Source organism: Anarrhichthys ocellatus, unplaced genomic scaffold (genome assembly GCF_004355925.1).
Source record: "Anarrhichthys ocellatus isolate YVR2014 unplaced genomic scaffold, GSC_Weel_1.0 scaffold2, whole genome shotgun sequence".
Lineage (NCBI taxonomy): Eukaryota > Metazoa > Chordata > Actinopteri > Perciformes > Anarhichadidae > Anarrhichthys > Anarrhichthys ocellatus.
In genome coordinates, this window is record NW_022280032.1 from 17,316,659 (window position 1) to 17,338,947 (window position 22,289).

Genomic DNA, 22,289 nt, shown 5'->3' on the forward strand with positions numbered 1-22,289 from the left:
AAAAGTTTTGGAAAATGGAAAGTATAGTGCAACACTCAGCGACCACGATAAGCTTCGAGTTTCGACAAGCTTAATACAATGCATTTATCTTTTCACATTGAATATCTTGTTTTTTTTATTGCTCTTGCTTTAGGTCTTAAATCTCCCACTAAATGGCTTTTGAAACACGTAAAAAAACCCAAACACTTTGGAGTCAAAGCAGCAGAGGGCACTTGGAGGGCAAAGCATTTCTGCTGCAGAGGAAGAGGAAGATAAATCAGGGATTTGATGAAACCAAAATTGGCCGGAGCAGTCGTGGGAGATTAATACCTGCTCACCTGTGTCCATTCTGAGAGCTCATTAGGCAAGCTGGAAGATATGGAATTATAACTTACTTACATTATGTCATCATCTGGAGTTGCTGGTAGAGGGTTATGGTAAATACTTCAAAAGGAAGGAAGGTGTGCAGATGGGACACTGAGAAGTCCTAAAACTAGGAAATGATAACAGTGCAAAGAAATCTTGCTTTGACCCAGATTGTTGCTCTTGACGTCCTAAAAACCAACCAGAATTTATAGTGAAAGAAGTAGGGTGGCTTGTGTTTCATCACAAAATGAACAGAATTTGTAATGTGTACATACTTTTTGAGCAGATCACAAACTAAATTTTACTTCTTTATGTCTGAAATCCTTATTATTGCAAAAGAGACATGTTACATTTGTCAAATTAATCAAAGTGGAAAAACAAAACAAAATAAGGACACAACTGTTTATTCAAGGTCGACATGCTCAGCGTGTATGCCAAAAATAACATGTACCGCCACCTCAAAACGCATTTCAAAAAGATCAATCTACAATATGACAAACGGGCTTTGTGATAAAGTGATGTGTGTTTTTTGTACAACAAAACAAAAAACACCTTTCTATAAAGGCAAGTCAACATCCAGCTGTACCCCTTACAGTTTGATTGAAGTCCAGAATCCCATTTGAACCCATTTGACCCTGCCATAGCGAGGGTGTTGTGGTCTGCTAACAAAGCCATCAAACACGGAGGCTGGGGAGCCGTGCTGTGAAGCGCAGTGAAGCAACGCCTTGATGTTTTTACAGAAATAACATAACTGGGGCAGTGAAATACAGTGCCCTTTTCCCTCTCCTTCAACCTCCGCTTCCTTCATCCTCCATTTCCCTCACTCCCCCCTTCCAGGGTTTACTGGGTACCGAGCGGTGTTGCCTGAAACCCCACAACACTTTCACACATTTCAGCTGAACCTGTCATTCCTCAAACTGAGAGCCAAAAAAAAAAAAGACAAAAGACATGGAAACCAGCAGTTATGAGCTTTTTAGACCATTGTGGTGAGACAGCTCAGGACAGCTGCCTTTAGTTCTGTTATAATCAATGTCCTTCACAAGGTGCAGTTGCACTTTCAACTTAAGTGAAAATGTGAGAACAAAGAACTGAACAACTGAAGCTCACAAAGTGCAGCTGAACCAGATGCATTCGAGGCAAAAGATCGAGGAGGTACAGATCAGAGTTCTTTACAAATGATTTAATCACTCGTTGCTAATTGATTTCTATTCAGAAAACCCTCCCATAAATTACCAACACACTAAGTCATACTGTCAGGGCGACAAGCTAAACTTTCACAAAATTAAATACATTTTTCAATCCTCATTTAACCAATACTGTCAGTTCCCAGCTATGGGAAAACATGTGTTCGAAGTCCCGCTTGTGTGAACGGCACAAAATGAAACCTGAGCTGCAAGCAGAGCAGAACCACAAGGAGCCTTTGACATAAAGAAACGCACTATCACGCCAGCTGGCAGTAGCCTATGAACACCTGCCTGCACACAACTGAAGATGTACAATTTAGATTCCCGCTAAAGTATCAGAAGTGGTTTCAGTAAAGCAATGAATTGGCAGAATAAGATAAAAAAGGATTTCCCTTATTAGAACCAGTAGAGAAAGTGAGGCAATTTAAAACATCAGAAGGAATTCAGCCTGAGTGTAAAGACCAGACTACTAACTCTTGTCCTTGTTGGACCCCTCTACAGGAGAAAAGGGTGAGCAGAATTTAAAAAGCAAAGTGAATAAGCGTGACAATAAAAGCTTCTACGGAAGCTGAACATCTACCCTGCCGCAGGGGTTTACAGACAACGTGGTTCTATTATTTCCCTTTTTTCCCCTCCAAAAAAAGCCTGTCCAGACCATCCTGTCTCCATGGACGACTTCCTTTATTACTCAGAGCTAGCTGAGGGCCCAGATGTTCCTGCCATTGAAATAGAAAAGAGAAATTCTGCAGTTGCAACTGTCTATGAAGCTTTTCTCTACATTGTGATGCAGCTTGATGCCTCCCTTAGAAGCAGCTAAAACAATACACCTGGACACTAACAGGTTGCATGCTTCTGACTGCAGAACCCACAGTGCCTGCCAGAGGTCGCTAACACACTGCACAGTCCAACAACATCACTGACCAAGTGGAGCTAAAGCCACTGGGCCTGATTATAATCAAAGTATTTGACCTGAGCTCAGAACATTTGAAGAACACATAGTTTTTTGGAGCAAAGAACCCTTAGAGGCTTCACTGCTGCTTTCTGCCGACAGAGTACTTCGTCCTGAACAGCGTGACCCAGAATGAAAAGCAGCAGCAAAGCTTTCACACTCTGTGCTGCCTGGCACCTGGTGGTGCCTATTCTACATGGATAGTCATGATCCAGAGCGCTGCCTTATGCATGTCAGCATACCTTATTCCGCCTCGGGATCAATGTGAAGATAACTTACAAAATGACTGCTGCTGGGCTGGATCCAAACCCTGTCTCTCCTGCAGTTTTCTATCTGTATCGCTGATGTGAGCTTCCGAACAGAGTCAAGGATGCGTCTCTGCAAGCACGATGTAGCTTCGAGCTGAACTGCACCGAGGCGGCTGTGGCTCAGAGGTAGAGCGGGTCTTCCACTAACCGGAGGATTGGCGGTTCGATGTTGATCAATGTCCAGTTTGCATGTCGAAGTGTCCTTGGTCAAGACATAAAAACCCCAAATTGCTTCCAAAGGCTGTGTCATCAGTGTGTGACGGATAAGATTAGAATCTGATGAGCAGGTGGCATCTTGTATGGCACCCTCTGACACGTATGTGAATGAATGTGTGTGTGTTAATTGGTAAATGTTGACATGTATGTAAAGCATGTGTGTAAAGCGGTCGGAATACTAGAAAGCAGATACCTTGGGCCAGACAGCTTAATATGACATGACTGTCGTGATGCTGTGTCATGTGTAGTTAGCAGGAAAATAACATGTTCATGACCAATCAAACATATGTTTGAAAACTTTTTTTTGACATGACTTACACAACATAACAGCAACAGGGCTCTTTAAGATGCATACTTAAAGAAGAAGGCAAATTATTGCTGGCACTCAGTATTCTTGCTGACACTTAGTGTGTGACCTTAGTGACCACATACTGTGAGGAAATTCTGGCTGCTTTTCCATGTGTTTCTGCAGTCCTTTTTGTCCAAAATTATTTATGCCTATAACCAATTACTGGTCCAGGCATCGCTGGAGGTCATGCAGGTTATGTCCCTAAGATTTAAGTAATAGGGCTTGTGTCTGAGCATTTGTGTGTGTGTGTGAGAATGCGTAAGGGGCTATTTCCTGTAGTCACCCACCCCTAGGTTTGGAGGTATTTGGACAGGAAGCACACCCATACCAGAGCAGCAAGTCAGCCCTGAACAATCTGTGACTTAGTCCCAGGAGCGCGTTTCCTGGCCGAGCTATTGTCTTTTCTGTTACAACACCCTGGAGCAAACTGGGAAATATCCACAACTACCCACTATAGAGGACCAAGGCTGTGTGACTTGGCCTATTCTATCTCATTCTTTAATACATCTTCATATCCTGACTTCAACCTTATTCACGACTCTTGATTAAACAAAGTGGACGCAGTGATTGCAGTTTGATAGGGTAAAGACAGAATTAGGCCATCCTGAGGCTGCAACTACGGGCTGGAAACATGGCGGAATTTCTCACCGGCTCAGATGTGGTTGGAAGCAGCAGCAGTGGGGCTCTCTCTGGTTCGCCTGCGACAGCCTGTCAAACAGAGAAAGAAAAACAGGGACCGAGAATGACTAATGAGATTAAATCAACTGCTAATTGTCAAAAAGAAGATCACAGAACAATAATGGCACGCAAGGCTAAGAAGTGGGCTATTAAAACGTCAATGTTTGGAGGATGACAGAGTTATTTGATGTGTTGTATAAATTACGTGAGCTTGTGAACGACAGCGCGCCAGAGTGGAATAGTGAGTGCTGTTCGACACCAACCCCCAAAACAGCTGTGAGTGGTTGAAATGAATGTTAAAAACATGTCCATTGAACACAACGCTGAAATAACAACCAATGACACACAAGGCCAGAGGACTATTACACAGCCTCCTTCCTCATGGGGCAGGGCCATTACCACCGACCACAAATGTAGCATCTGGACAAATCTTTGCCGTTGGAGATGACTGAACTGTCAGGAAAATTATAGACCATGCCGCAGCACTTGCGGAGCATGCCAATGATGCTATTCCCGACCACTACGGATATGACTAACTGTCACAACATCAAATAGTCTAACAGCCTGATAATCGTAGTCACAGACAACTAATTTAGACGCGCTGAAATGAGAACATCACAGCATGTTTCATACATTATTTAACCTATAATGAGCATAGCAGTGAGCCGTGTTCATGAATAAGTGTCTACGTGGATACTGCAGGTTGACGGTGCAGACCAGACCAGATTCTGTCGTATGATCTCACACTAAACCACAGACCACTGTGTGTGCTGCGACAGGGTCTGCATCAGACATTCTGCTTTCATGTGGAACTCTGCAACAAACGAGTCCAAAAGCAGAACCTGTGGCCTCTGGCGGCGGAGAGCGTGTCTAGAACCTGCAGGCTTTTCCACTTGCAGCACTCATTGAATTTCTGGACAGGCTGGCACACCACCACAAATTCAGGGTAGGTGAAGCGGGTAGGCAGGGAAAGAATGAAACAAAGGAGGAAATGTTAGCAAAGTCAACAAATCATTTGTTTTAATTTTCCGTTGTGGCTTCAGAACTACAATGTTGTGGGGTAGAAATAATAAGGCCGGGGACTCCCATCAACGTCTTCAATCTTCCATGTGTGATGAAAAAGAAAAATGTTTTCTTTTACTCAAAGAACAATGAGGGAATTACGCCCGACTGCTTTTGTTTTTGGAGCCAGTACTTAGCAGACCTTTGAGAACAACATCCAATCTAGAATCTGTGAGCCTATTTATGAGGGGCTGCGGGGCAACATTTGATTTAAGATCTGAATGAATTACGAAACTTCACTCTTCAATACACTCCGCCACGCTGATATTTTCACTTTTAAAATACGTCTTTGTTGAATATCTGAGATTGAAGCTTGAAGTATAAAAGGAAAACAACGTGTTCACTGGATTTGGCATTCACAGTGAAATGTGTGATAAGAATGACCATTGAGTTTGACATGGATGCTTGTAGAGTTGGATTCATTTCATGATACTACCAGCTCTCTGGAGGGAAGTTGGATCCCCTAGCTCTCAGTATAAATGGGTACAGTAGGCAGGTCTGTGGGATATTCCCTCGAGGTTTCAGCTGCTTGTGATGAAGGCAAGAGCGTGAGAAGCTTTCAATGTATTCTTAGTATCTCCCTTCCTCCATCCACTCGATCCTTGGAGCGCACCTCGTGTTTAGGCTGTGCCCATCAATCATTTATTTTTCCACTTCTCTGTGACACTGGAGTTTGCCAGCAAGATTTCACAACACTTAGGCTACTTAAAAAATAGAGTATGAATCTGAATATCATATCACATTTCTATACAAACACAGCAACATGCAGATGTAAACAAGGAACTAAAACGTCAAAATAAAATAGTATGAGGGAAAATAACCATTTTGATAATCTATGAAATCATTGAAATCATTTCTAAAGCACAAACACAAAACTATTTTGTGTTTGGATACGACATTTGATTGCACTGTTGTGCTTTAGGTATTGTGATCGGCCTTTGTTCCTATTGTAACTAACATGTTATAGACAAAATAAATCAATAATCAAGAAAAGAAGTCGGCAGATTCATCAATAAGGAAGATTACAATTAGTTGCAGCCCTAACACATTTACTCTGGGCTAGGTTTTGAGTCAGACTCACCTAAACCTGGTCTTGGACTTGACTTGGATGCCTGGTTGCAGTCCTAACAAACACATTGATCAAGTCAAATGGTGAAATAGTGATATCTACAGTAAAATGGTAACCAGAGAGAAACATGGCTTCCATTTAGCTGCCTACAAGTGCATACGATTAGAGTAAATCTGGTCATTGTGTAATGCGGTCTTGTGGTCACAACAGAGGATCTGCCTGTCTGCCTGCCTTCTCCCCTGCTTTGCCAAACTATCTGCATCCAAGCCTGCCTGAATCCCTGTGTGCCCCCTAGCCTGCCAGCACATCTGTGGTTGGTAAGGACTGAAATTTCCCCCTGAGAAAGGACTGCAGTGCGGCCAGACTGACCTTGACAGCTCTGTAGCTTCGGGTTTAGTCCACGTTCCAAACAGGAAGACTGAATCAGAGATAAAACTCTATTTATATTCTCCCCGGCAGGCATCCTGATCAGATCATCAAATATGATCACACAAAGAGCTGCTGTACGGGGGGACATGATCTCATGCATAACACAGCCATTTTTTTTTTTTTTTCATACACTGCCCTCCAAGATGGGAGAGATTGGTCTGTCGTCAGACACCGAGTACTCTTCCCCAGACGGCAATAGTCATAGCATTTGGCAGCTTTCAGCACTCGCATGACCGGCACACAGCACAACTTACATCAATTACTGGGAACTTTCTTTCCATAAATAATTGATCGCGATGCAGAGAGCACAACCAGACAAATAAGATTACAAGATACAGCAATGCACTTGCATCTCAGAACATATGGCCTGCTGGAAGGGATATGCCGCAGTGGCTTTACTCAGCTTGTCTAATACAGCCATGCGGGTACGCTGTATGTCTTGTTCATGCAGGAGAAGATGATCTCTGAAGCCCCGGCCATGCAGCCATCAGTGTGTGCGTGAGGGAGTGAGAAAAATCACACGGTGGGGGTTACAGCAGGTCAGGCTGTTGAACAGGAAATAACTAATAGAAGCCAGAAGCCACTCATGACCTCTGCAAGGAACAACAGACCTGAGAGCCTCGAGGTGGACTGACATTACCTTGACCTGTTTGGTCCAATCCAAAACTTCTCAATGTGAAAGCCCTCAGTCATACTGGTGCGTCACCCAGCATTATGTTGGCCTGCTGCAACGCTACTATGTTTCTATCAAGGCCTTCAGGATCCAACATTTGTTCAACAAGGTAATGCAGCACTGAGAGAACATTCACACAGATGTTACTGATCAACAGACTGCATACAGCTCACTGGCTGGTCTAGACATCTGCATGCAATCAATTTGAAATCTCACAGATTGTTCAGGAGACTACATGCAAGAATGACAAGTATGTTTGGTAACCTGTTGACGTGTTAGAAAAATGACTTTTGATTCAGAATTAGTGTGCAAAAGTGGACCAATTAGCATGGGATAAGGTGAAATATAAAAGGGTTTATTAACAAATAAGCTGTTAAACCAGAAAAGGAGAGAGATTTCAAAAAGAACGTACTATAAAATTGTGAGTGTTGTGTCTCTCTGTCTTTGTTAACATGATCATTTATTCGCTGCAAAAACGTCTTGATGACTGCGTGACTCAACAACCTCCAAATGTACCCACAGATATATTAGTGTACAAAATTATATGATTGTAGATTCTTGTGGTGTATAATTATTAACTTTTCAAACTTGCCTCATATGCACAAAGTGACATTTTAAAGTTCATATTTCATAGCAAAGCAAAACATGTAACAGCAAAGTGCTCTTATTGGAACCTGTTACGATCTATTGAAATGCCAAACACAAGCGCGGATAAGTTCAACACTAAGTAGAGTGATCATATTTAATTGATTGCTATGTGATTTGCTTTTGTGCAGTAGAAAGTTACTGCTATTTTACAATATTATGGTCATCTGTATAATGCTCAATATCATAAAGGAAATAGTTGCTTCATCAGATAAAACACAACAGAATTGTATTGTAAAAGAAAATGTTGGCCTAACTAGTATTTTTCACTGATTCATAACCAATCAATCGAAGATGTTAATTCTCAGTATTTACCATTAAAAACTAAATAAAATACCAGATTTAAAACAGAAGTGAGCCCTAATGAGAACACAAAAGTGATACGGCAAATAAAAAACACACAGATCAAAACATTCTTTTGGAAAACAGTTAATTAACAGCAGCTGCAGTTTGTTTGTTGCAAACATTGTCCAGGTTGACAACCTGTCTGATATACATATAGAAAGATCATCACAGATATACTGCATTGTACCTGCGTATAAAGGAAAAAAGGTATATAGTTTAGAAAAAACAACAATGATTTAGGATTTTCTTGAACATGCAGGGCCTCTAACAGATTTTATATGCTGGTTATATGTAGTGTGTGCCATTTCTAATATAAAAACAGTAAAAAATATAAGACTGCTGGGACTCACATTGACTTGAGCTGATGATGCCTCAGAGTTCAATACATCTTGACTTGTTTGTATGATGACACGGACCTATAATTCACATAACTATGAATGCACTGGGCATACTAAGCAGCTAAAAGGAATTTGCATCCATATTAAAAAGTGAGCCTAGGCAGTAGTAGTAGATGGCAACATGTATGCACACAGCGATGAGAACTGCTATTGGTTTCACAGGACATTACCAGTTATCTTGAGTCAGGAGAAGACAAATCTTAAGTTAAGGGATTATCACGGCGCACTGATTACCCTTGAGGGACAGGGAAGTTGTTGAAAAAAGCTCACACTAACAAGCTTGTGTATCACGCCTCGACCACATCCTTCAGTCAGGACTACACTAGGACTGTGACGCTAACGACAGCCCGACTGTGCCACAAACGCAATCATTGGAACAAACCTCAGTCAGCAGTGGAAACTGGGTTTGACAGGGGAACTATTGTGCAAAACTCAACGGTGCTGCGTCTTAAATGACACCAGTTGTGTTGTTTGATTGTGAATAGCAGTTAGTAGGCTCGTTAGAGATGAACTGCGCCTCGCAGAAAAATAGGATTTTCTACAAAACGTGGTGTTTGCTGTCAAATCTAAGGGCCAATCAGCTCTTTGATCAGGCGACAGCCAGAGCGTTTCCCATCAGGCTTTGGGTCATGCAGTCGGTGGAGAGCAACTGCAGCGTCTGGCTCTAAAAGCTGCGGCCGCCTCGATCTCGTGAGGTTATCGTTGCCGACGTGTCGGGAGTCGGGATTCAAGTCCGACACAAATCTAACCGGCATGCATTGTGCGCCGATTGATTCTGCGCAGGACTGGCTCATCTCGAACGAGCCTATTATCACAGTTTGGCTGTGAAACAAGAGGTTAATGGAAACATCTTTTTTCACCATACATCCACTTACATGAACATTATATGAATTAGTCATGAGAAATACACACATGGATTTGCCTTTGAACAGAGGGAATAAACATTTGTTCGCATGAACTTATTACTTGGGAAGGAACGATCTGTGCTTGGTACATGATTAGCATGGAAACTGTATGAGAAATATTACAAAGTTAATGATAATAATAACACCGCACGCACTCCTGTATTTATAATCTCTTCTCAGGCTTCAAGGTCATGATGGAAAGTACCTCTGATTTACAATTAGACAGGCCCGCCTCCCAAAGGAGCCAATGTCATGCTTACAGTACCGTCAGTCCCCACGAACTCAAACACAGACAGCAGCAGTCTGTCTGTCTGTCACGTTGTTTACAACTACATCTTCTTGAGAAGAAACCTAATAAGCCAATGCAGGAAATATGTCAAAGCTAGTCAGTGGCTTTAATACAGATAAGTCATATTTGCTCAAATTATCACTATAACTTGACAGTAGTACATGAGACAAAAAAGCAACAATTACTGTTTTCAGAATCATATTTTAGTTTACCGTTTTGCTGTAAAATGAGAAAGTTTGTGGCCGCCATGTTGAAAAATAATAGAGCTAAATCCGCTCACTGACCGGAGCAAACGTTCTCACTTTCCAACTAAACCGTTCAGTACTCTATGTTTCTGAAAACATTCAAGGGGTTTCCTAGTTTGACAGAGTTCACAAGCTTCACAAGCAGTGATTGACACCGCGTTAGAGGCTCCTTGACTCTGATTGGTTGGTTTTCTTCGGGCGCAGTAGAATCTTGCAAATGACATTAGGAGCACTACATAGAGGCAGAGTGACAGTTTGAGCAAATACGATAAGAAATGGTATTCATTTAGGTTACTAACTGCAGCTTGAAGAGTTACACAACACAGCATTACTCTGTCTGCTGCATTGAGACAATAACAAGATGTCATTCAATATGAGCTGTAGCAGTCAGAACCTGGACCAGCAGCTGAGAGCTTCAGTCAGTCAGAAAAATGTAACATGAGTACAGTGTCTAAAAGAACAATACTCGTGGAAACACGGCTGTAAAATCTCTCCATCCAGAACTTTCACACAGTTCAGGCAGAAACTAGTGTCAACCTGCATGACCTCCTCTCCGAAAAGTATAATGCAGATCTCAAAATCTCACCTACGCTTCAGTGTCATCACACCCACAATGAGTACATTCACACAGTTCACTCTGTCCCACTTGCAGGCCCAATCCTGAACCCTGAAAACTGCTCTCAGAGTGAGCCGAGTATAAGCCCATTCAGCATGCAGGCTCTGGGGCCGTCTCATTTGCATGTAAAACGGGATCTCTCAAAATATGTGAATGCGTGTGTCAAACAGGCTCAGTGGGCAGGGGAAGAGAGGTCCCCTGTTACCGCCCCCCAGTGGCGCTTGGAGAGACGACGAAGAGAGAGGGAGGGAAGAGGTTCACAGGTCAAGCAGACTGCCCCATTTCAGCAGATGCCAAGCAGTTCGTGGGCCAGGACTGCGAGAACAAGAACCTCCTGTGTGCACAACAGTCCTGCCAGCAACACCATCGCCCTACAGGGACGTGTGACTCTGGCTTTTATTTATCATGCAATGGAATTTTTCATGGATTTACACAGTACGTCCAAACCCAAACATTCAGATTTCCATCACATACGGCAAAGCAAAGCAGAAAATCCTCACAATTGAGAAGCAGAGTTTGATCATTGTGCAAATGGCTTAACCCTCTGAGACCAGCTGGATCACCGGCAAACCCGTGCTGACATTACTGTCTTTAAGAGGCTGCTGGAATACAATACTCTGGTTCGTTGCCCCGAATCTAAATGCATCACTACCTCTCAAAATAGCACTCATTCTGAGATTTGAATGTATCCACTTCTGCATTTCGTACAATCAGCAATCAACAACATAGTCTGTAAACAATTGAAAAGGCTGCAACGTATACAACACAATATATTACAGCTTCTCAAATACCATTCCCTTTTGAGACAGGCATGAGACCCCTAGAGATGTGTCAGGTGTTCAGGTGTCCATGCTTCGGGGGTTGGACTTATGTCTGGGTGATACAAGTTAATACGAAAAGTTCATTTATGAAAACAAAGACGTGTCAGTTTTTTCGGGTTATGGGTACATTCAGCCATGTGGCAGCTGGGAGATGTCTGTTAAATCTTAATTTACAAAAAGATGGTCAGGTTTGTTGGAGATTTACAAAAATCTACTTGACATTCAATGACATGGAATTACACTTTATCAATATAGTAGCACATTTTTTTTGTATCAACTAATTATTTCAACCGTAGTTAGATGTAATGAGCTTAGAAATGAGTAACATATCAATTCCTTTCTAGGGAGTTTATTGCATAGTATGGAAGTCCTAAAATAGCATGTTATCCAGAGTTCTGTGCATACACAGAATTCTGTCTCTTTGATTAAACAAGAGCTGAAGACAAGAGCTGTCAGAATTTGTGTAGCTTATCTCCACATGCATTTCAGTTTGTTCACACAGAAATTGCGTTTTGTCCCCTTAAAGGCGGAAATATAAAGCATTTTGACATTCTATAGCAGGAAGCACCGTTGTAATTAACAACATTAACGATGCCTGCATTCCATATAGTCACAGGCCCTGCTATTACACATCCTTGCTAACTAGCATAACTTACTGAGGCACTGAAATATTTTTAATTAGAAAAGTGTTTTTCCTACTACGACATGTCAAAATGTCTGCAATGTTATGTCCATGAGTAAGCAACATCGAAATTAAAACAAACGTTCCACCACACTGCTCACACTTAGTCCGTTAGCTGCTAGCTAGGTAAGTTAGCCTCGTTGGGGTCAGTTTTGTCCGTCACATGGGATAGCAAACATTTCTCCTAGCTAGGTAACAACACTTGAAAGCTTCCAATTAAATATTATAAACATATTTATCAAACATTGAAACTGTAGTGGAAGGTGTAATGTTCATGGTACAATGTCAATATGATTAGCAAAAAGATAATTTTCTATCCGTCTGCAGTGAACAGTGAGCGTCACACAGAAAAGAAATTGCTGAGAATCTCTAGATGAGCCGCAGCCATGCGCGGCTGTGTGTCCTCTCTAAGCTGTTAACATGGCCGGCAAAATTGAATAAATACTGATTTTGCTAACAATAGTTTTGTTTCAATTGAAATATATTTTTAAAAAAAATGTATTGTGTCCTTTTGAGTTTAACTCAACTAGCCAAAATCTAAAGCTGTCCTTGGAGGGCTTTTGTGGAAACAAAGATGTATGAGTGAGCAATGTGCAGAAAAATGAAATGATTATATATATTTTTCTTTCACTTTTCAAGGTCAGGTTTCTGAAAAGCGGCATGGACTGTCATTTGCAGCCTAAAGTGTGCAAAATTGCTCAGTGAAGCTTTCAACAACATGCAATAAAATGTGCTTGTTTTATTAAGCGAGTTAAATTGTTCGACCATTTATAACCATCCTGGGTAACTGAGCATGGCCTGAAGAAGTCCTCAACCCCCCTCGGCAAAATGGAAAAAAGGTTTCAGGCAGATTTTGGGTTTTATTTCTATTCCCCTCAACACAACACCACACCTATCTAGCTTGCGCATTAAAAGGTGCAATTTGCCGTGCTATATCTGGTTTTTTTGTCTGTAGCATCCCTACATGCTTGGCTGAAGAAACTCATTTTGTAACAACAATATGGAGAAAGTGCCAGTTATTCAACGCAATACTCTGGTTCATTGTCCTGAATCGAAAAGCATTGCTACCTCTTAAAATAGTACTCATTCTGAGATGTGAATGCATTCCTACAAATAGAAGAAACTGAGATATCCATTTCAACACTTTAAAAACCACATAGCCTGAGACCCCTAAGGACATATGAGGTGTTCACCAGGTGTCCATGCATCAGGATTTTACAGATGAATCCAAAATCAGGTGGGAAACAAAGTAGTTACATACTTGTGCTTTCACAACCCCCGCCCCCCCATCATTTGAATCACTAGAAAAATCCCCAAACTGCCTGTTGTTTGGCCTATTGTGCAGTTAGTAGACCACAGCAAATACTCCACTCTTCTTATACAAACATGAAATGCTTTGCTTTTGTGCAAATAAAAACAACGCGACAGGAAATTGGGAAACCAATGCAACGGTCTTAACATAACAGTGACATAGATGCATATAAACTGGCTCTAATCTTGGGGAAATGTAACTTATTTATCCCCTATGTTTTCTTTTCCAAAAAAATATCAAAACATGTCAAATGTAAAGACAAGACGAAAAGATCCCACCTGTCAAACATCCACACCAAGCCCTCGTTTTTTGACATCAGAAGGTTAAACTGTCACCTGCTCTTTGGAGCGTCAAACTCGTCAAACTGTGTGTCCTGTCCCTGAGTTCCGAGGCGACGTGTGAGCTCAGAAGTATAGCTTAGCAAAAGGATCTGCTTGCAGCCCTTCATTGGGTATATAAACATGTGTCACTGATCAACCTATTAGATTCTCTCTCTGTGTATTGGTCTCAGATTCTCAGATTCATGCTTACATTCTCTTCACGCGTCTTCATCAAAAGCACATGCGTACATGTGGACGAAAATAAAAACGATCTGTCCTCGGTTTGTTCTTCTTACATGGAAACCTTTGAAGACACACGAGTACTTCCTGCTACCTATCATCACTTTTCGGGGTCATACAAGGACATCCATGTTCAGCTGAGCAAGTCGGAGAAAAATGAACCACGCGAGCGGCTTAGTGAGGCTGCATTTAAAGGACAATGTGTAGGCTTTGGTGGAATCTAGCGGTGAGGTTGCAGATTGCATCCGTCTGAATACCCCTCTGCTCAGTCCTCCCTTTCCAAAACTACGGTAACGTGAGGCGTCGGGTGCAAAATGGCGGCTGATGGGAATGTCATTAGTGTTGCAGGTATTTGACTATAAACCAAAGGTGTGGACAAATTCAAACTCTGACCTATTGGTGGCGCTAGATGTCAGTCATTAGAATTTATCTTCTAGGTTGGTTAAATATCTGCCAAATTTCATGGTAATCCATCCAATAATTGTCAAGAGGTTCACAAACATTGGTAGGACTCATCCTCTGGGGACAATGAGTAGTTGTACAGATATTTCAATCTGGACCACAGTGTAGGACAGACATTGCCGTGCCTAAAACCACACCGCTGGGATGGCTAAAAACACACTCATAGTACAAGTTTATAAAAGCCTCCGTAGGATCAGATATGAAGAGCCTCCATGAGTGGATGATTGCACCACTCCAACAACTTGACAGAGGCAGTCAACCGGCAAAAAAGGTGCAGAAGTGTGTAGGATTTCAACACATGTTCAGCTTGCAATAGCATGACATGAATACAAATCAGAGTAAATTGAAAAGCAGATGACCCATGAGACGGGAGCCTATATTCCGCTGATGGTACAGACTGGCCAGAGAAAACGCAGCATGTGTGGCTCCAGACGCTCTGAAATAACTACATCCAATGTATTTTACGTGCATTGAATGAATCATTAAAACGGAGCATTTTGCAGTACAGGGGAAGTGTGTTGGCAGGTTGATATAGAGAACGACAACGACACATGTTTCTGCCACAAACTTGAATTTAGTATTTACTGAAGAAACACCCTGGTGTTGATGATCTTCTTATTGTGGCTTTTATTTAGCAGCCTACTAAAGGTTTGTGCATGCATAGAGCATTTGCATTTTTGGAAATGAGGGTTCCTTTCATTCACTATTATATTTAAAGTAACTTACACAAGATTCTTCTCTTCCAATCCATCATCCTTCCCAGATTCATCGTACGTGGAACAAAAGGGGCACGTACTCTTACAAAGGAGCTGTATGGATGAGATGTAATGACTTCCAGACATGTTTAGTAACAAGTGGGTGCATCACGTATCACTGACCTCGCCCCTGACTTGATTCATCACTGATGAAAGGAAGAGCCGGGTTTCAAGACAGCATGTCACAGATGAAGTGGCCACTTAGCATCTAAAGCAGAGCGGATCATGTTCATTTGGGCGTCAGGGATTACTGGTTTGATCAAATCTCGATGGGTGGCAGTACAGGTAGGCCTTTCATCTGCAGCCTTTAATTTGAGGGGGTAACATTTAAGATGTTATTTTGTCTTTTTAATTTGCAGTATGAAGTCACACAAATGTCAAAGGACAGAAAACAACTTACTATTTACACATGTCTGTGATTTTTGTGCCCCAGACAGCAGGATGCAAAACAGCCACATTGCTAATCTTCAGAATACTTGAGCAGATGTCCAGCGGAACAAGCAACAGCTCACGTACAGTAGTTCACACAACCCTGAGGACACAAAATGTTCACAAAAACAAAATGTTCCTATTGAGAAGCCAGTCTTGAATTCCCGTTACAAACCAGTCTGTTGTAAACAGGAGAGCATTGCCTTGAAAGAGGATTCGAAGAGAGGAAATGTGAATGGCTGTGATTGATGCCAACCTCTGTCATATCTGATAATAGTGTAACAATTTCAAAACAAACTAACGCAACTGCAGTGCGAATGCTTCTAGTAAATAAATGAATACAAAATGATATTCTGCCATCCAATCAAATGAGCTGGTGTTGTCCCTACTGCTAAACACTGAGTCACAGAAGGGGAATGTGTGGGATGCGAGTCTAATGTAAAGTACATAATGACAAAACAAAAGTCCTGTAATAAATAGTACCTTTGTAAATTTTGTCAAAGAGTAATGTTTAATAACATATCGTAAAGTATATTGATAGGCTTATCATCTCTGGCGGTACATGGCCCACAATTTTGGGCTGTGTCCACGCCCACAATACGATACTTAACCACCCTTAAGTCTTATTAAATGAAGATATTATAGCAGAGTATAAAACTATTCCAACCATACCCCTGTTTGTAATTTGAAAACATAAATAAAGATGTCATAATAAGCTACTGTGAGAGTTACAAGGCAGCACAAAATGTCATATCCATAGACTGTGTTGAACAAGTGGGTGAAGACCGTGTCACCCACTGGTTTGTGGACTACGGTTTTGAAGCCTTGAGTTGAGCATTTCGACAACTCCCAGACCTGACAACACCCTGGTAGCAACCTGTCAATCATAAAGGTAGCCACGCCCTAAACCACACTCTGCTTTGTGGTCTATTTTACTCTAAATTGAACCATAATTTATTATATGAACATCATGTTGTATTGAAGAAGACTTGAAACCATGTTTACTGAGGAAATAAATCAAGTGAGAAGTAGAGTCATTTCTCATACTTCCATACAAACTGACTTCTTTTTGCAACCAGAGGAGTCGCCCCCTGCTGGCCATTAGAAGGAATACAAGTCCAAGGCACTACCGCATTGGCTTCAGTTTTCAGACCCGGGGGTTGCTGCTTGGTCCGAACACACCGCCTCTACTTGCTTTTTACTTTTAGATGTACCGTGACCTTTTCTCACACTTCTCACAAGCTGCCGGTATTTTCTCATCACATTCACTCTCTCGCTCTATCGCTTTACCACACACTCGCCAAGCACACTTGACGCAACTCTTAAACCAACGACATTATATGTAAACAGGTGGATTGCATTTAAACCAATGCAATGCGGGACAGGGGGGTGCTGGACCCCCTACTTCCATCAGCAAAGTCTCCTAGTATCTTGTATTTGCTAGAAGGTCAGATGGCTCAGATGATACTGTTCAATAAACACAGAGACATATGAATAAGGGGAGTACTTGCACTTATTCCTTTCCACTTCACGCATTGCTCCTTTTAGACAGCTGAGGGTTCCACAGATGTGACACTCATTGTTTTCCTAATCTGCCTTAAATGTGTTCAAAGGCTAACTAAAAAAACTGTATGCATTTGCATCTTTGTTTCCTATGTGTCCGTTATGAGAGACAAATTCTAGAGAAATCTCCAAAAAACAAAGACAGTAATGTAATGTAATGTAATTGTTCAAAACACCCCAAAACGTCTGTATGGTTAACAGCTGAGACTCTTGTTCTTTGTCCCTTTTCCCAGAGCATGACATCACCTGCACTGAATAAACTGTCACATTTTATACAGTGCAGTTATACGGTTAAAAAGCTGAAAGCGGAGACATTACACGTATAGTGTTACTCAGATATTCCCTGATCAAAGTCCTGTTTATAGTCACTGGAGCCATCCCTCACACATAAAGGAGCAGAATAATAAGGTCCACCCATTCCTGGACTGGTTACAATCATAGACATTAATAGGGTTTTTAAACAGGCAGCAAGAGTTTAATACAGGATATAGACCGTCAAATGAAACAGAAATCTCTTCCAAATTTAAAGCAACTTAACACAAATAAAATCGACACCGTCCCATCAAACACAAGTATGAAGCAAGTATGTGAGGCATTCTCTTCCAAAGGAAACTCTACGCCACAGCTCTCAGCTCAGCTGTGACAGTCACTGGTTGGGACTGAAAGTCATTCATGGGTATGGACATATAGGCCATATCTAAATCCTGTGATTCAGCAACACAAATGTGCCATTACTAAGAACCAGGTGCTCGCTTTCTCCTCCCGACAAATCTAAAAGAATCTAAATAATACTAAATGACAGAAAAGTAAAATGTCGGAGGAGAGCAGCGGTTGCACCACTGCTCAACATTAGTAGAAATAAGGCCCCCGGTTTCAACATAACACGAGGGTTAACTTATATATTGCAGTATATTTTTTTGTATAATTTACATCAGTATCTGTTCCCATGTTTTACCGTCTCTCATCGTGGAACTACATTTTCCAACATCAAATTTGTAAGCGTTATCCACACATTACTCTCGGTAAATGCTCTTAGATAAATGTTTTAAAGATGTGAAGCTCTTTATGTCTCCGCCACGGGTGGCTCCTGGCTTAGAGACCAGATACAAAAAAAATAAAAAATACAACACATCAGCTCGCCAACACAGACAAAAGGCAATAGCTACACAGGAGAGGAAGCCCTGCTGGCTAAAGTCAACAAGTCTGACATTACAAATCCCGCCCTGTGCTGACACAAAACTGCACGAGACAGCAGCAGTCAAAACCTCACTTCCACATGTCCATTTACTGCAAAGACGGCATGCATGGATGGCATCTGTACTCCAACATGCATACGCCGGGTTTATGGCAAAGTATGGCAGGGTCAAACTAAGCAGGAGTGCCTACTGCACAAAATAGACTTGACTGTAAACAACCGCACGGTCAAAATATAGGCACAGAATGTGCTGCTCGCAGTGTGTATATACGGCCGGGAGTAAGATATCCGATCTGCATCTCATGAATGCACAGCTTGAGCAGGGCACGTATAAAAATGGGTAGACGGAGATAAGGACCACGGGCTTCTCTGGCACAAGATGCATGGTCAGAGTGAGTCATGGCACCCGCCGGTCAGCAGCACAGAACCAGTGATATCTCACAAAGACAAAGACAGCGATGCACGGCCCTGCTTTTCCTGTTGCTGATTGGCCCAGAGGGAAGAAGTGATTAAAGTGGCAGAAAGGGGTGGGGAGTTAGAGAGATACATGTTGATATAGCAGCACAGCTTATCCATTGTGGGGGCTCGGTGGAATGAGATCGGCCCAGCACGGACGGTCCTGGCCCCCCCCCCTCCACCTCGTACCAAAGAATGGGAACTTTCACGAAAGGGACAGCACAGAGAGCAGAGCTCTGTGTGGTGAGGAAGTCAAAACACAGTCGGAGGCTCACATTGCTGCTTTTGTTTACCACCGCAGAGAATCAGCCAGTGGGTCCCAGCAGGAAAACTCTCGACAAAGGTTATGTTTATTCCCTGGTTCAAAATAGTCAAGAGAAAGTTTGCAACCGTTGATGTCAGTCGACTGTGTGTTGGTTTCATTATGTAAACCGAGGCCTCGCTGAAGAGCTGAACACAATGCAGCTGACTGCTTAAACCACTCACTCTTTCGTCCTTTGAGTGTTGTTGGCGGGTATACGGCATGTAGACATAACTGGGAAACGAATCCAACAGTTAAATGTCTAGTCCACTGTGAGTGCTTGTTTGTTATGAAATAGGTTACGGTAGATTTGTAGATTTCTACTGTTAGAGGACAACCAATGAGAAAACTCGCCCCCCCAAAAGTTTGTGAAATTCAGTAGAAAATGTACATATTTCTTCTAAGCAGTGGGCCATGCTGGGGGGCACTGACCCCGTGCCGTGAGAGAAGCAGGAATGTGGGGTCAGCCGGTGGAGGACCTCTCTCTCTCTCTCGCTCTCTCTCTCTCGCTCTCTCTCTCCCCTCCCATACACCAGAATAGACACGATCCACAGCATAACCACCACAGTACGTGGGGTAAAAAAAGAGCTGCTGTTTTGATACGGCCCCACTTGACTTTGTTGTTCAGTGTCAAAGGTGCATTTCTTCCTTCATAAAGTGTCTCTGTGACTTCCACGATTCCCTCAAGGAAGTGAGGGATATTAAATCTACCCAAAAGCATGTGATAAATCAAAGACAAACAAGTATTTTGTGCCCTAGAGACAATTATTGATGCAATAAGCCAAGACCCACCATGCAACGATGTTAACCCCTAAACACAAAGGCCAAGTCAGGACTGAAAACGACGTCGCTGGCAGCACTGAAGCCTGCAGACGGAGAAGGCTTCTCCTCCACAGCGATCAGGTGTAATTTACATTTCCAGACACTTTAGGTGATGCTCAGTCATAACCAAACAAAAGCACGGTGATTAGGCCCCTCCGAGCGTCTGCGCTCAAACACACAATGCTGTACGACGCCGAAAAGACAATCAGGGAGGAACTCCGGCGACGAGCCCATTGTTGAAAGAGTTTCATTCAGCTGTTGCCTCTGAAATGACTGAGAACTTAATTCTGTGATTCTTGACATTCCTCCATGGCTCACGTGATACAACTTATAATGTAACTCGTACCAAAAACTGTGTCGGCTCTGAATATGCAATTATACGGGGCAGAATAGATTGAGTAGACTGATGAGGATAAGAGGAAAGTGTTTGTCACACTTCAAGCTCACATTGAAAAGCTTCTTAACATGTGACAGACTCATGAGTCCCTGACAAAAATATGTAGCCTATATCCATAAAATAACAGTGGCCTAATATTATAGTCTTAACAGGAGTTCATAAAGGATTTTGAAACCACTAAATACTCAAAAGTCAGTTCTACAGTCACTCTATGACCACATACAGCACAGTGATATTACAGGAATATTCCAGTAGGCTTGTTAAAATACCGGAATGTCACTACAAATGGGCTGCCACGCTCTAATTCGCCTACTACTACTACTATTATTATTATTATTATTATTATTATTATTATTATTATTATAAGGACATTAACTTGCGGTTGATTCCATTTTTTTTCAGTCACAGATGTAACATGTTGGGGCTGCTGCAGTAAAAAAAAGTTAATAAAAGTTAACGTTGGCTACATGATCATACAGTGAATATGGGACCCCACCGTAGACTACGATGTCATCACGTTACGCTGAATATGAGATGTAAACAAACACCGCAACAACAACAACAACAACAACAAGGAGCGTCTCTTACCTGTCAGACCTCCTCAGAAGTGACCGTTCAGTCGCTGCAACCTGTCGCACGACAGAGAACGAGAGCCGACGCTGTCAGAGGGGGAAATCACCGCCACGCGACTTCAGCCCAAAAAACTTTCCAGTCGGACCTATTTTACTATATCGTTCCGCTTCTGTCCTGCCAAAACATATCGCGGACTGCGCGCTTTCTCCACCCCAAAAAAAGAGCCGTATACCTCTCTTGCTGACAACTTTCGGTTGCCCCGCTGAGTCTCTGTCTGGTGATGAGTTGGGAACGGAGTTTTCTGGTTGGTCAAGGAGGAAATGAAGAAGTTTGAGGAAGGAGAAGGAGAAGGAGAAGGGGGGAAGCTGGTGCTGACTCCTACAGGCGCGTCACAGCTCCGGAGGCTCTGCATGGGGAGCTCATAAAAAGTGAAAACCAGCTTGATTTATTGAGATTAGTCTCAGAGGTTGAACTATATTGTATTCATTTGGCAGTTGTGAAAAAGAAAGTTTTGACAGCTGCCCACAGAGACCAAGGTGATGTAAATATTATGGGCAATATGTCATTTACTTATGTAAATATTGCGAATTACAATGTATCAAGTTGTACATGTATTTGCTACAAGCTGTCCATGTTTGGCAGTAGAATAAATAAAAAATAAGAAAAGAGACGATGAGCTTCAAATCCATCATGTGAGCTTTTTATACTCCCTGAGTCTGATTTAATTACTTCATGAATCAAGGCAACAGCAGCCAGGACACAAGAGAGTGTTCATAAGTGCAAATCACAAACATGCATGGTGTTTACCCGACCATCAGGCTTCCTTTCCCCCATAATTGACAGTGAGTAACGAGTACGGAGAGGAAATTTAAAAGCATCAAAGCCAACATCTTAGCCCAAACTGTTCCTCTGGAAACAAACTGCAACTGCGGAGAGGAAACGCACAGAAACACATTCCGTTCAAGCTCATTTATTTTTGTAGTAGAGTACATGAAAAAGCAAAACTATATGTTTGTCACAAGACAGTGTAAGTAAAGTAAGAGTGCACATTATTTTAAATTTCCATCATGATCAGAACAGAAACAGCAAGAGAAAGTGCACGTGGTTCCTCACACTCCTACCACTATAAGAGAAAGCCTGGGGAACTTGAACTCATCATTTATCCTGAGTGTCTATGAATCCCCCTGCTGTCATGGTGTCACCGCTGTTGACAGGGTTCTGCTGAGACAAATTTAAAAAACATAATCATACAACTG

The 22,289-nt window shown here is 42.1% G+C and overlaps 1 protein-coding gene across 5 annotated transcripts in view; it reads right to left on the minus strand.

Annotated features, from left to right (window-relative positions):
- Positions 1-22,289, minus strand: part of tspan9a (tetraspanin 9a) — a 152,334-nt gene that overhangs the window by 126,328 nt on the left and 3,717 nt on the right. The window contains exons 1-2 of one of the 5 annotated variants that reach the window (XM_031862776.1): positions 21,049-21,357; positions 4,000-4,059 (exon numbers count right to left, since the gene is read on the minus strand). Coding sequence is in view for 2 of the 5 variants with exons in the window: in XM_031862748.1 (XP_031718608.1) it covers positions 4,000-4,059; positions 6,173-6,228 (116 nt within the window). In the remaining 3 variants the exon portion in view is untranslated. The other 4 variants (XM_031862784.1, XM_031862766.1, XM_031862748.1 and 1 more) reach the window with 4 other exon arrangements.